The sequence below is a fragment of the Dryas octopetala genome, chromosome 4 (genome assembly GCF_963921425.1).
Source record: "Dryas octopetala chromosome 4, drDryOcto1.1, whole genome shotgun sequence".
NCBI lineage: Eukaryota > Viridiplantae > Streptophyta > Magnoliopsida > Rosales > Rosaceae > Dryas > Dryas octopetala.
Window position 1 is genome coordinate 22752213 of NC_141369.1, and position 14811 is coordinate 22767023.

Sequence of the window (14811 nt, forward strand, 5' to 3'; positions counted from 1 at the left end):
GTTTGAAAACAAACTTGAAGACCAAGGAAGGGGGAACTACACTACATGCGGCCTACCCTGTAACCGGGCTGTACCCCTCACAGCCTTTGGGAAAAAAGAATTGGGAATTTTCATCCACTGACATTTTTTCATACATTATTTAGTTTTTTTACTTGAATTCTTAGTCTACAAAAGTGTAGCATTTTTACTCCTTGGAACTTGATTTCAGATCAAATTTTAAACAGAAATTATAACTTGGAAGCACCTGCTGAGCTGAGTGCTGATCTAAGTTTGTCTAGTTCATACTCTGCTTGGTTAGAATCAAGTGATGGGGAGAAGAGACTGATATCAATGATATATGGGAATTGGAGCTAATGATGGGGAAGAATCTATGGATCCAAAATTAGTTTCCTTAACAATAGATTCTGGTTGGTCATCATTGATGGAAATTTCTTGGACACTCATATTGTACTATTCTTTTAGTTTTCTTTTTTTTCATTTGTCATAAAATGCAGCATACCAATTCTGATAAAAAGAAAAAGAAAAAAAGATCTCATATGTTCTAAACAGGGATCCTATATTAATACTGGAACCAAAGTTGGTGCAACTACAAACTTGCAGTAGGATAACATGTCGTTCACTCAAATGCTACAGGTAACTTATTTATAATTAAAGAAAGGTTGATGTTGTTTATCTAAATTCTATCATATTAAGTATTTCGTTGATTTACCATAGGAAGCTATGATGCATTACAATGGGATTTCACAAAGTAATAAAAGAGGCGAAGAGTTGGGACTTCAAGCACATAGTTTTCATCAATATAGAAATGGTTTTCATGAATTTTGTCTGTAGATGCAGCTGGAACATCAAGTATTTTGTGGATTTGTGAAGCATACTAAAGATTTAAGAGTGACTTGAGGTTCTCTACATTTTGTGCAGCATACATAGAAAATTCGAGAAATAGAAGTTGCTAAGTTTTTTTGAGCTCTAGAACAATTGAGTTGTATTGGGTACTCATGAATAACAATCACAGGGACTGAGTTAAAATAACAATCTGGGCTGTCCTTCCTACAATCCTGACGGTAGCCATATTGGTCAATCACAGGTCCAGCACTCCAGAACAATTGCCCATGTGGCATGTATGCAAATTGTCCCATATCTCTATTATTTATATATACAAATGAACTCAATGTGCTAACTGCAACCCCAACAATCTCACCTTGTCCTTCTTTAGTTGGTTCTGTACGAAGCAAAACTTCTGCAGCAGGTCCAGAAGTTCCATTGTTTACCAAGTTGATCTTAATCACCCTATTTTCTGCAACCAGATATATCTGCCAAGACTTGCAAAAATTAACAACTTTATAAGGTTGCAGAAAATGGCATTTCAAAATGAATAGGAAGTAACATTTTCAGATATCAGATTTCATATTTAAGCAGCTCTACTCTACCCCATTGATTTGCTTTAAATATTAGACATGAAATATCAAGAAAATCACACACCTTTCCCTTACCACCATGAACAGGAGGCATATCGAAATTGCATGTATAATTCAAATGCATCTCTGCACTTCATGTATCTTTGTCAGATTGTATTGAAATTCTGTTGAAAGGAAAAGCTGACCAGTTAGCTCAAATGGAGTTTTTCCTGATTTAGTTTGTTTGGTTCCTTCTTGATCTTCCCTTCAAGTGGGGATATTGCCAAAATTTCGTCAGTCTTTTTTACTGAAGAAGAAGAAAAAAAAAAAGGATGGGTAGTATGAATCATATATTGTGATTCACTTGCTGGTGCTTTCTATATAAAAGAATAGGTAGGATGCAAATAAATTATATTGTGATTTCTCACCTTTATCTGATTTCCTGATGTTTTTCGTTGTCGCATTCAATTTGATCATTGATCAATTCTGTTCAGTTCTTATTTTACCCTGGAAATATTTGCTTGGAGTTTAAACAGAGAATTCCTGGGACTTCATGTTGGCTGAGAGATTGAGAATTGGAGAACCCAAATGCGTTGGTAGTTTAGGTAAAAATGTTAAAAATTGATAGGGCATTATTGTTTTAGAACTTTTGTCTAGAACAGGATCATATATGCTAATTTTGTAAGACTTCACCGTCATTTTATCCGATGGTGACTTCCTATGCTCTTGTATTACTGTGAAAAAGAAAATCAAAACAATGTAAAGCAAGATTTGGGGATGAGTTCTTAAATTTGGTTTTCCTTCTTGTATATCTGTCCAAGTAATGTATTATATGTCCCTCCATTTGTTTAGATCAGGCAACAAAGGAGTGAGAATGTGATTTATCGGCACCTCTTGCATTTTGGAAACTGACAGCCTCAAATAGCAAGTGACAAGCATACTGTTAGGGAAGTAAACTGTTTGTTACAAGAGCAAATTAGTAGTCCCTAATCAAGCCAAAATAAACAAGACACCAAATTTATGTGGTTCAACATTAAAACCTACATCCATGAACAACATAAGCAGATTCTTACATTACCTAAAACAATTAGATTACAAGAAGAGTAATCACTTGATGATATTTGAATTGTGGTTACTGATCTTCATCTATAATATTCAACTTTTGGATTACAATGGAACAACCTCTACGAAGACTCAAAGTGAAAATGTCGTATCTTCCATCTATAATATCAACTCTTAGATTACAATGGAACAACCTCGTCGAAGTGAAGATGTTGTAATTTCTTCCAAATCATTGGGACTCTCCAGGAGCTGGTCAAACCCTCTCCTTTTTACAGATCTAATTGGAGGTAAATAACGACAAGTGTGAGGCCTAAAAGGGGCTGATGTTGCCTGCCAACTTCAGCAAGATCTCGGGAACACGGCGTCTTCTTGGAGGCGCCATAGCATCTTTCTCAAGAGCTTCCTTATCACCAGCATGTATTACAGCAACTAGATGGTCAAACAATTCATCTTTACCACCTCTTAGAGGATCCTGTGAAGTGCAGCCAAGAGTTAGATGCCCATAAATAAATTCCTAGGGTTCTACTTCAGATTGCTATCCAAGAGCCTAAACTCTAAGTGAGTGCAGGTGCACCAAAATATGAAATAAATGGAAGCCGTAAGTTTGTAATAGTGACAGCTTACTTGAAGAAACAAATCTGTATGGGTCTTTCCATCATATAGTATTAAGTCAGCTTGAGCTCCAGCCCTTTGAAGATTATCTACAAAAGTTTTACTGCACAAAATAACACATCAATTTCTGAAAGTATCAATCCACATGTACAATATACTCTGTAGAAAAGTTTAAGGCGTATTCAGATGTCTGTACAAAGATGGACCAAGTGTTGAAGTTTTCCACTAAATGCATACTGTATCTTTCAAGGTCTTAACTGAAATTGAACATATATAATAGAAAAAAAGAGCACAATTCATGGATGACAGCCACTATACATCTGATTTAAGAAAACTTTTATGGGATTCAATTTAAGGAGGCATAGTAGGCAAATTGAGTAAATCTAGACATCTACTACATAATAGTTTCCTTCACTGTTTCAGAAGAAAATGAGTACAGTAGTGAATTAAAAGTACTAATTATATATCATCTCCACAGGAAACATCAATTCCCATATGAATGCAAGTCTAATATCAGGGGCATTCTAACCTGGCATCTGATGGTATTGAATAATCAGCAGTTCCGTGGAAAAGAGTGATAGGAGGCAAGAGAGAAACAGCATTTCTATTGCTTGGGTCCTGTACTTTCACTTCAGGGGAAAATTGATGCAAGGATTCTTTGCCTTCCATGATGCTGCAATGAAGCATAGCAACAAAAGCTCCATGAAGCAACAAACAAGAGAAAAATATAACATGACTGATTGGAGTATGCCAATGAGTGGCTAGCAAAATGTCACATGGTAAGTACCTTAAAAAAATGGAACGATGCAGTCCACGGCTATCAAAATGATCAACCAAATTAGATAAATTATACCTGTTAAGAGAGAAAAAAAAAAAAAAAAAAAAAAAAAAAAAAAAAAGGTTAATCAATAGATCCATCAACATAATACCAAAGCAACAAATGACCAACAATCTCTATTACATCTTGATGCTACAATGAGCTGAGCAAGTGGTGCAGCATTGTAATGTCTATAAGGAAAAGTATACGATCTAACTGGAATATTTCTACTATTATTTAACCCTGCTTACCAAAATTTATGTTTTTAGCAGTTTGAATTTGTCTTGCCTATTTTTAAACACACTTGACCTTTTTGTGAAGCTACATTTTGACAAATGGTGCATCCAATTCATCAAACTTTTCTTCAAATTCTGTAAACTTCCACTACAACCATAATAATGCAACAAATAAAACTTTACCCGCCAGATAAACCAAAATAAGCCTTTATCTGAGAGACACTCCAAGAAATCTCTTCTTTCTTAGATTCTTTGATTGCTTGCTCCAAGAGAGCACACGCAGAAATATGTGCACCAGCAGATTGCCCCATCAGATAAATTCTACACAAAAAATAACAAAAGGACCAAAAAATAAATAAATCAGTTAGAAGATGGCATGCGAAAAGGAAGAGCAAAATAATTAGACTGTCACCTGTTAGGGTCACCTCCATAGTCTGCTATATTGTTGCAGACATATGAAATCCCCTGAGAAGCATCTTTCACCATATCACTGATGGTACCCTGAGGAAAATTTCTGCATGCATCATATGATTCATATCAACATCACTTTTGGGTAGAAGGTGGACTGGATGTCAAGATTGTTCATTTGATGGTTACATAATACAAGTAATAATGCTATATATAAGTCTTGAATATGTAGACAACTAACCTCACAAAACAAGGGGTTCTTTTTAACTTTTAGAATGCTACATACTTAAGTTTCAGCCAGTGATCACTATATGGGTAACTGACAAATTGACATAAATTAGCCATGCTTGATCAAGTTTCTTGGACATGAATCACACATAAATGTCTATGTTTTATGCCTATTTGCACTTTTCCTGGTGTGGCTACTACATTTCTTTAAGAGAATAGAACAGATGAGAATAGAATAAGTGTCTACCAGTACCCGATATTGTTTTTCAAATACTTCATTCAAAGCACCATATCTAAGTTAATGTAATTGCATGTTACAACTTGTACTGCTTGAGCCAAAAACAATTACCTGTAATCCACGCATGCCACCATGATGTCTCTTTCAGCCAACTGCATACCTAAAAGAGAACCCCACGCTTTATACCTAAATCAGAATGAAACTATAGAAACTTAATGTCAAGTAACTAATAAATGGCAACCCATACATAAACAGAAACTTAATTTAAAAATGGTTCACATAACACCCAAAAAAAAAGGGACAATATCGTCTCCAGGCCCTTGAACCAATTCATGAAAGAAATTTAAAAGAATTGCTGAATTGGTCAAAATATGTGGAATTTTTTCCTTTTCCAGCAGTAATTAAGCTATCTCATCTATTTAAAATCACTCACCCAATAATCCAGGCTCCACCAGTTACAAATACCACAACTGGCTTTTTCCCACCGCTATCGGTTGGTAAATACAGGTCCAACCTGTAAATGCTAAATGATGGAAATGAATTCACAGATTTGTAACGAAAGAACTATATAATCACCTTTAACAAAATCAACCTACCTATTTCTGGGTTGATCACCATACACAATACTACGCTGAACCTGGCTTGAAAAGAAATAACAATATGCAACTGCAGAAAAATAAACAATCAAGTTATGTTCCACTGATTTCTCAAGAATCATCTATTTAATGAAACAACCAAAACTTTACCACCTTGAGAATCATTGAATAGATATCATCTATTTAATGAAACAACTAGTTTCTTTGCATTCCTTTCTCTTTATTTTCTACAAATGGTGTGAAAGGGAATCCCATACACAATTTTTTATTTTTTTTTTATTGTAACTTAATAATATAATTTCCAACTGTAACTAAAAGGGAAACTTATAATTTATATCGACAATTAATAAATGAGCAAGTAGTTTCATAACACACACCTTGAAGAAATCCGGGCATAAGTAACATGGCATAAAAACCAAGAGCAAGTAATCTTGAGATCCACCGGTAGCCTACCCTGAATGAAAATAAATGATTAGAAATAACCCAAATTTTCATATCAAGCAAAAAAAAAAAAATAACAGGTGAAATGATTAGTTTTTGTTCCATATTTCGATCTTCCTTGAGATTTCTCGGCAACCAAACAGACCTAGAGACCAAGAAGAAGAAAGAGTACCCGAGGTATCGAAGGAGCGTGAAGCTGAGGCCAGTGACCAAGTAAGTCTCTTTGGCAGCGTGGCCTATATCGCGACCAAAAGACTGTTGGCGGATAGGGCAAGTCGACGCGGAGCCGAGTTTGCCGGGGAGCCGGCGACGCCTCTGGTGGTTCGAATTATTGGCGAGGGGGTAAGTCAAAACCTTAGAAAGCAAGGGCTGTGTCTTCATGACCACCATGTCTTCTGCTGCTGCGGTGGACGAAGATTGTCGAAGACGGTCGCTTGCGGACGCCATAGCTCTCCTCTAAGTACTATAATTGATATGTAACCGTTAATTTTTTTAAACCGTACAAGTTGAAGCGCCTAAGAGGCCCTGAAAGTGGTGGTAGAGACTAGACTCCACCAATTATTTAGGGGCTGTCCAGAATTTCTACATTTCCTATCACCGAATCGCGCCACGTGTGCCACCTTGCATCGGAATAATTTGCAAGGGAAGGGACCCACCCATTATGGGCTCAATAAATTTGTTTTCGTTTTTATTTTCTTTCTGAAGAATCTTTTAATTTGATCATTTCGCATGTGAAAAGGCCATAATGCATAGGCAGTCGGCAGTCGGCATGAGATTATGATCCTTTAAAACCACGTTAGTTTTTAAAGTTTGATTTATTTGTAATTATCTATAAAAGGTATAAAAAAAGGAAGTCGATCCATATACGCAAGAAGGTAATCGACTGAATTTGAATTTGCATGAGAAGCCACGTGGAACCTTTTTATGATTTTGTCAATTGTGAAGCATACACGCACCTCGTAAGTTGTAACAATATGCATACAAGTCCCTCCAACAACCAGAGAGCAGAAAGAGTTGGTAATGTTATGTTATGCCCATCAAACAAAAATTCAATATTATCAAATCAGCACTTGGATCATTCAGTGAGTCATTCATTTAAGAAACATAATCCGTGTCCTATAACTCGAGAATCAACACCACCTCAGAAGAGTAGAGATATTTAATCCATCTAGAATAGAATCAAAATGACCGTTTTGTCACTTCAACATATCTGACATGAGTTTTCTTTAGATTGTAAAAATAGTTCCAAGAGATTTTTCATCCTCTTCTGACTCTGAGTCTCTACCTTAACCACCACCTCTGGATAGCTTTAAGAGGAGAATCCAAGAATGGGGCATAGCGGTGGATGAGTGGATGAACAGTCCTCCCAATCTTAGTCCACACACTCAGATGGTAGTCAGCAGTCACTGGGGCGTGATACATGAGCTTCAATAGCTGTAAAACATGTCCCAAGGAAGACAATCATTAGCCTCTGCTTTAAGGTTGAGATTTTGTAAATAAATTAATAGAAATCAATAGTTTAACAAGTGGGCAAGGGGCATCCACACAATGCACACTTCCATGCATGCTTGCATGTATTAGTAATTTAGCGTATGTGCGTGTGCTCGCACACATTGTGTGAGTGTGGTGTGTGTGGATGGGTGGGTGGGTGCATTCAACACAATTGAAACAGTTTAGCTTCAGGAACAAAGATTTCATTCCATATTGATGATAAAAGACGTGAAATGCACCTGCCAGTACATGAATGCCTGTATGATGTTGCGCTGCCACCTACAAATACAAATTTAGAAATTAAGGATATGCTAAAAGTGAAAGGAATCAAAACAACAGAATAAGAATGCATCTGTGAGAAAAGCAGGCAGGTAAAATGGTTCAAAGCAACTGACGAGAACAATGATAGAATCAGAAGAAAGCCAAGTCCAATCTCAGTGTGTGAAGAGAGTATGCTGAGGGTAGTTGTATTTGACTCCACCCAAACACAACGCTCTTCCAAGTACTTCCTGTTGACCATGACAGAAAAGAATAATATTATTCAGTAAAGAATGGAACAAGTAGATTCTAACTTATACTGAGGTAAGTAATTAATTGTTAAACTGAAGGTCAAACCAAGACGTAAAAGCACTGCATGAATCCTGAAAGAATCCACATGACAGGGCACTCAGAATTACCAATTCGCAATGTCATAAAATTGATTTCATATAACAAAAGGCAACAATGAAATATCACTACTTCTGGGGAGGGGGTATCTAACACATGCAAAATATAAAGCAACGTTGTTAAGCATTAGCCCTCCTACCTGTACAATGAGGATTGACTAAAATTGCGCCTAAGGAACTTCGCAACAAGTTCAAGAGCCCGACATAGAATGGGAATCAGAGCAACTGCAATGGAGATCACATCATTAAACTACACAAAACTAGGAAATGAGCCTAATTCAGATTCAAAAACATTCAAGAAAAGAAAAACAAGAGAACTAGACGACTTGAGGACTAAGAAGTGCTCACATTTGAGGCAAAGATGTGATGTGACAAAGGTAAGGCAGTATATCAAGTAGATAAAATCCTTGGTCATGATTATTAACTGAAAGTAAACTTGCAAAGCCTGCAAGTTCCAACCCCTCGGTTTCTGAAATAGTAGAGGGCACGTTAATGAAATAAGAACAAGGACAGCACAAACAAGTTGATGAAATAAGATCCAAAAGTGAGTAAATCTGAAACAGAAGATTTACCCCATATAGCGTGTACAAGGAATACAGAGAGGAACATGCCGTGCCCATAAAGGAAAGCCGATATGCCCTATGTGAAAGATTTTTGGGAACCAATGGGAAAATTGCAAGCACAGCCACAAGAAACACCTGCAGGCACGAAAGATGAACAAATTGAACCAAAAACAACAGAAAAGATACTGAAGTGTAAGCAGAGTCAGAGTAGCTAAGAGTTCTATGACACAAGACCTCTAAACAGAAAAATAATGATTTATCAAACTCACAAAAAATTGCCTAAAATATAAGTGACTGAAATTTTTTTCTAAACCAGTGAAGCAAATTTTGGATTCAGAGGAGCAGACATTGTTCTTGTCACTCCAATCTCAAGAATTATCATTTACTCTGCTTCTTGTTTGAGGAACACGTGTTTTCTAAAGGACCATGCATAACAGATTCGAAAAGAAGGAGTCTTAGTCGACTGAACAAGAATAACAGTACAGCAGTCCACATTTTGCATTCAAGAAACAACTAAGGTCAAAAGATGCAATAACTAAGGCTCAGAAAAGTGATTAAGAACCCAAACTTTAAGGCCAGGAAAAAATTCCAGACATATTTGGGAGGGGATTGGACTGTTTATTGATATATATGAACTATCAATATAGTGCCTGGTCCCAAGGGAACAAGATATGTTGACAAAGGGCAATGACAAAGACAAGCTACAGAAAATTAATTTGTAGTGCTTGAAAATCTGGTTGATTTTAGAAACATTATGCACCCAGAAAGGGAAAAGTTTGACAGCTAGTTAAGCAAATAACAACAAAGTTGATTCTCCGTAGTACATACATATGTGTGGATATAATTGTATGCATATATATATATATAGCTGTACTTGTGTGTATCTATGCATGCATGACTAGATTTCACTGTACCCAAGCATTGACAGAAAATTGAATGGTTTGACGATCCCAACGCAGCGAAGTTGGTGAAGGTGCTGATGTCCCTGAAGATCTAGTACTTGATCCTACAGGCATCAATTCAAGTTCAATTAACTATAGTCAACAAATTTCAAGCTACTGAAAATCAAATGCGCGTGATTCCTTTTAAGAGCAATATGGTAATTTAAGCAAATATTCTTTCCTTTTTGAACATTTTGTGGGACAAAAATTAAAGCATTTCAACCTGCACTACGTGAATGAGTTTGGTCGGTTGCAAATCGGGATGATGCTGAGGATGATGGAGATGGTCTCGTTGGCTGAGAACTGCTAGTTGACATGGATTCTACCATAAGATCGGGATCCTATTCATGAAATCACACAAAATTATGAGAGTAAATAAACCAAATTGAGATTTTGTATTCTCATCACTTCAAAAAGCCATGTAACTCCCACCAATTACAATATCAAAGATATCAGCCAACAAACAATGACATTCCTTATATATGATATGTGAAAGATTCAAAAGCCCAAAAGGAAAAAAAAAAAAAAAAAAAAAAATTTGGGGAACACTATCTTCTTAAAGCCCAACAATAGAAGTCCCAGAGCCATATAATGAAGCGAAAAAGAGACAATGGGGAGGACACTTAAATAAATAAACCTTAAAAAAGTACCCCAAAAATATCAATATCATAAAACATAAAACCTATATAAGATTCACGAGAATCCCAAAACATTACTCAATTCACTGAATTCAGCAATTAAACACCCATGTAAGCTTTCCAAAATCAAAGCCCACCCAACCAGATGAGATTTCCATTCGAATTGGGTTTTATCAGCAGGACATCGTCTAGGACTTATGCCAGTGCGAGAGGCGAAACCATAAATTGTTCCATTCAAGTTCCCAAAAAGTAAACTCATGCAATTCATCGAAAATCGCAGTAGTAAAAAATTATCACTATAATCTAGAACAAAGAGAAAGCAAAGTAATAAAAAAATATTATTAACAAACAAAGAAACTGAGAACAAACCGAAAATACGCAATTGAAAAAACCACCCCAAATTCAGAAAACAGATTAAACCCAGATAAGATTCATGTGTCAAATTCTGAAGAAACAAACGCTAATCAACAATCAATTGGTACTGGATAGGTACTAAATAGAATCAAGATGGTCACAAGAAAGAGAGAGTAGGTGTAAAGTTCCCAAACAGGAAATCATGCAATTCATAGAAAATCTCGGTAGTAAAAAAGTATCACTATAATGTAGGACTCGAAGAAAGCAAAGTATTAATAAACCATTATTAACAAACAAAGAAACTCAGAACAAAACCCACAATACCCAATCGAAAAAACGACCCCAAAAACACAAAACAGATTAAACCCAGATGAGATTCATGTGTCAGAGTCCAAATTCTGAAGAAACAAACGCTAATCAACAATCAATTGGTACTGGGTAAGTACTAAATACAACCAAGATTGTAACAAGAAGAGAGAGAGAGTAGGTTTGTGTGTACGCACAACGTAGCGCTGGTAGAACTTGCGCTTGAAATGGTCGATGACATCGCTGCGAGAGGACATATGGGGAGGGATGAGGACGTTGGACCAGTAGTCGGCCCATCTTGGGTCGTTCTCATAGTCGTAGGCCGCCGCCGCCGTTCGCTTAATCTTCTGTGGGTCCTCTCTCTCTTCCGCCATTGATGGATTCGTTTCTTTCTTTCTATCACACACTCGGTTTTTACTACTTTTTTGCTGCAGAAGAGAAGAACCCAAGTCTCCGCTCTCCAATTCCTTCCATGATCTCCTACACTCCTACTTCTGTGGGTCTCTTTTCGCTTGGGGCTTGACCCCAGCGTAAAACGACGTCGTCTAAAAGAGGCATCTTTTATCAATATTGAGGTGGGTTGGGCTTTCCGCTACAGTTTGGGCCCTAGAGTCTTACTAGGTCCAATAGCTTTTGGACCTAACACTCCTTTTCATCCATTCTATTTGAGTCAAGGCCCATGAGTCTAATACCAGAATGATTTTACATACCCAATTCTTGGCTATTCTTCAAATGAACTATTTAATGCTTAAGTTACACCATTGAGCTATTGAGGATCTCACAAGCTCAAACATATTTGGCAGCTCATATTTAATTATTATATTGTCCACATAATAAAATTAAGATGACCAACTAGCTTTATGGTCCAGTGCTATTTGGAGAGGTTTTAGGTTGGAATTTGCCATCCCAAATGAAAAAGATGAACAAAATTAACATGATCAATGATGTTGTAACATATAAATGAAAAATATGGTTTATGACAATTGAAAAAGAAATAGGCTAGAGAAGATGGTAAATGTTATGCACTGCCAAGAAAGAAACAAAAAAATCATTGTTATGCAGTATGCACTGAGTTCATGACATTTTGTCACTTTCTTTTTTGTGAGCATACATTGTGTTAATTTGCAAAATGGGAGCATCCTTTTAGAGTAAGGAATAATTCCAAGTTTAGGATAAATGGTATTAATCTAATAAAAAGTACAATATTCAATAGGGAGTTAGGGACTAAGAATTTTCTAATGGTACAACATTTCAATTTTAGCTTCATGCACAGTGCAAAAAGGGCAATACGTATGGCAAGGACCAAGATGCTCGTCTGCTCTCTCTCTCTCTCTCTCTCTCTCTCTCTCTCTCTCTCTCTCTCTCTCTCTCTCTCTCGATCATGTCTCTGCCTCAAGATTAATAGCCCTGTGGATTAATTTTCCCGATTTTTGTTATCAAAAGAAGATCTCCCAAATGATGCAGCCATGGTTTACACTACTTGCAGGATAACTTATGAGAAGCTTGAATCAATTTGACAAGCTTTGCATTACTAAGCTTGCTGTGTATTTCTTCATCTGCTGCTTCATCTAAGGCCTCTTCTCTTCCTCCTGACAACAAACCATGAATCTTCAATCCATTTTCTAGTTCAATGGCTTCACTCATTTTTCTAACAACCTTCCCAAAGCAGAGGTATCGCCCACAGGCTCCATAGTCCATGGCTTCGTAAACATAGACATGTGCCTCTGCTGCCTTCTTCACATGCTCCATAGCTAGGAGACCATGTTTTAACATGATTTTGCCACCTTTACAAGCAAACGCAATGGAAGTTAAGCATTATTGCCATTAATATCCCATGTTCTTAACGTGAATTGTTCTCTTACTAAATAGTTTGACATGTTATATTATCAGACCATCAATCGTGTGAGTTTTATATATTGTTAAAATGTGCAATACATATTGAAAGTCTAGCAACATAACATGTTAAGCTATCTAGTAAGAGAACACTTCTCGTTTTTAAGATATACATTAGAATGAGAAGTATTTAGTATTTGCCTTTAAGATATGGTAGAGAGGTGTCCTTGTGAGAATTTGGATAAGATGAGTCCATGAGAAGGCCAGGGCACACTGTAACAAGATTCACTTTCAATTCCTTTGATTTCCTCCAAGAAGCCATCTCTGCAGTGGTCTTCCCTAAGGCCAGCCAAAGCTATTTTCACAATAAACAGTGAATTAATTAAAAATTGTCCACAACAATTTGTTCATAGTGTTGTTTGGTGATTAATTATGGCCAAATATCCACAAAATTCACTCTTAAGGCCTGTAAAGATTTTATATACCTTGTTTTCTCTGCAGAATTCCTCATTGCTCCAGCTAAACTCATCAATGAGCTTGTTTTCACTGTCACCTGTCCAAATAGCAGCAAGAAGAGAGGAAGTGAAGATGCATCTCTTTGCATATGCCACCCTGCCACAAGCTTCAATCACATTCTTTGCCCCTTCAGTTTCAAGAAATGCCATTTTCTCCTGAATTGTATACATACATGGCTTAGAAACATAAATTAAATTACTAGCTTCAGCAAAAAACAATTAGACTAAACATAAAATGACTATATCAGTCTGTGATGAGGAAGTGCATGGAAAACTTACTAAATAACCAGAGACCCCATGTGGATCAATAAAGGAGGAGGTATGAAAAACTGCATGGCAACCTCTAAAAGCATCACAGAGACTGTCCAAGTTACCAATCTTTGCCACAACAACAGCCTCTAGTTGGTTTATCTCTTCATCTCTCATTAGCTTCTTCATGTCTTCATAATCCACTACTCATATATAGTTTGGTTCAGAAAATCAAACATAGTAACTGATTAAGAATGAAATTATAAAATGAAAAACTGCAAATAGTATAATTGGACTTGAAAGTCATATCTCAATCTCATGCTTGTTTAAATTAAGAGGCAGATCGACATGAGACATGCAGAGATGGTTTATCATGAAAAGCACTAGGTACCTTGGTTTTGAATGGTGACTCGGACAAGGTAACCCCGAGCCAATAGTGCCTTAACAATATGAGAACCCATGTAAGAATTCCCACTGGTCACACAAACCAGCTTCCTCTCTCTTGCATCCAAACTGCATCTGAATGCATTGTTAACACAAAGTTTATGTTCCTCCCTTAAAGAGAGTATCAAAGGTTTTGGCACTACCACCTCTACCATCACCATCTCTCTATATCTGTTCTCTCTCTCTAACTATCTCTCTCAAAAGTCTCATGCATAGTATATTTAAAGCAAGAAGGGTGGCTCATAATGCCCTGTTTTTTGGGTTTCCTGAACGGCCTATAAGGCAGGTGGTAGATGAAGAATATTAGATGAAAGGCACGAGGGTGGTAAGTGTACTCAACAAGGGTCAGCCGGCTAGTGTGTGACATCCTTTTTTTTGTTTTTGTCAAATGCAACTTATTGTTGGAACATTTGGCAACCATTAATAGGCCAAACATCATTTTCCCGGGAAAATCGCAACGGATCTAGACTTTTTTATGTATGAAATTACGACAGTTAGCAAAAAATTAGTTTTCTATTTCTTCGATTTCAAGTTGACTTGGGGCGTATGGTGCTTAGTAACTTAATGAAAAGTAGTTAATAGTTAATCAACATGCTGGATGTAGACCTGAAGGTATCTATCATCAACATTCAACAGGATAATGAAAACTTTTTTCTTTTTATTTTACTACTAACTTTAATCACAAGTTCACAACTTATAAGCTAGGGATTTAGGGCAGTTTGATATTGTTGCGAGGAATAAAGTTAGCTATAAAATAAAGTAGTTTAGTGTTTGATAAAG

General features: G+C 36.6%; 3 protein-coding genes across 5 annotated transcripts; all 3 read right to left on the reverse strand.

Annotated features, from left to right (window-relative positions):
- Positions 1-2318: 2318 nt before the first annotated feature.
- Positions 2319-6645, reverse strand: LOC147288351 (isoprenylcysteine alpha-carbonyl methylesterase ICME-like). 3 transcript variants are annotated; one of them, XM_086239538.1, is made up of 11 exons: positions 6205-6645; positions 5969-6045; positions 5592-5661; positions 5429-5518; positions 5107-5181; positions 4534-4635; positions 4305-4442; positions 3856-3921; positions 3598-3741; positions 3081-3171; positions 2319-2928 (listed from the first exon to the last, which is right to left on the reverse strand). In XM_086239538.1, the coding sequence occupies exons 1-11, from the start codon at positions 6477-6479 to the stop codon at positions 2767-2769; spliced, it is 1290 nt and encodes a 429-aa protein (XP_086095664.1). In that variant the 5' UTR covers positions 6480-6645; the 3' UTR covers positions 2319-2766. The 3 variants fall into 3 exon arrangements, with proteins under 3 accessions (XP_086095664.1, XP_086095665.1, XP_086095666.1); XM_086239539.1 differs by having other exon boundaries at positions 5429-5509; positions 6205-6643; XM_086239540.1 differs by having other exon boundaries at positions 5969-6040; positions 6205-6345.
- A 442-nt stretch (positions 6646-7087) lies between these two features.
- On the reverse strand, positions 7088-11487 carry LOC147288352 (dihydroflavonol 4-reductase/flavanone protein). Its single transcript, XM_086240552.1, has 9 exons — positions 11188-11487; positions 9916-10033; positions 9666-9757; positions 8761-8886; positions 8537-8657; positions 8329-8413; positions 7919-8032; positions 7763-7802; positions 7088-7466 (listed from the first exon to the last, which is right to left on the reverse strand). Exons 1-9 carry the CDS (start codon positions 11362-11364, stop codon positions 7314-7316), a joined length of 1026 nt encoding a protein of 341 aa, XP_086096678.1. The 5' UTR covers positions 11365-11487; the 3' UTR covers positions 7088-7313.
- A 652-nt stretch (positions 11488-12139) lies between these two features.
- Positions 12140-14230, reverse strand: LOC147288353 (cinnamoyl-CoA reductase-like SNL6). Its single transcript, XM_086241361.1, has 5 exons — positions 13979-14230; positions 13618-13790; positions 13309-13494; positions 13025-13178; positions 12140-12774 (listed from the first exon to the last, which is right to left on the reverse strand). Exons 1-5 carry the CDS (start codon positions 14190-14192, stop codon positions 12467-12469), a joined length of 1035 nt encoding a protein of 344 aa, XP_086097487.1. The 5' UTR covers positions 14193-14230; the 3' UTR covers positions 12140-12466.
- Positions 14231-14811: the final 581 nt, after the last annotated feature.

Excerpts from the sequence above, each read along its gene's own strand:
- LOC147288351 (XM_086239538.1), bottom strand. The coding sequence starts at position 6,479 with ATGGCGTCCGCAAGCGACCGTCTTCGACAATCTTCGTCCACCGCAGCA. Across the intron at positions 3,742-3,855 it reads CATCGTTCCATTTTTTTAAG|CATCATGGAAGGCAAAGAAT; the intron begins GTACTTACCATG and ends GCTTCATTGCAG. Across the intron at positions 2,929-3,080 it reads ATACAGATTTGTTTCTTCAA|GATCCTCTAAGAGGTGGTAA; the intron begins GTAAGCTGTCAC and ends TGCACTTCACAG.
- LOC147288353 (XM_086241361.1), bottom strand. The coding sequence starts at position 14,192 with ATGGTGATGGTAGAGGTGGTAGTGCCAAAACCTTTGATACTCTCTTTA. Across the intron at positions 13,179-13,308 it reads AATTCTGCAGAGAAAACAAG|CTTTGGCTGGCCTTAGGGAA; the intron begins GTATATAAAATC and ends TTGTGAAAATAG. Across the intron at positions 12,775-13,024 it reads CTCTCTACCATATCTTAAAG|GTGGCAAAATCATGTTAAAA; the intron begins GCAAATACTAAA and ends TTGCTTGTAAAG.
- LOC147288352 (XM_086240552.1), bottom strand. The coding sequence starts at position 11,364 with ATGGCGGAAGAGAGAGAGGACCCACAGAAGATTAAGCGAACGGCGGCG. Across the intron at positions 8,414-8,536 it reads ATCACATCTTTGCCTCAAAT|TTGCTCTGATTCCCATTCTA; the intron begins GTGAGCACTTCT and ends TCTCCATTGCAG. Across the intron at positions 7,803-7,918 it reads CTGATTCTATCATTGTTCTC|GTGGCAGCGCAACATCATAC; the intron begins GTCAGTTGCTTT and ends TTGTATTTGTAG.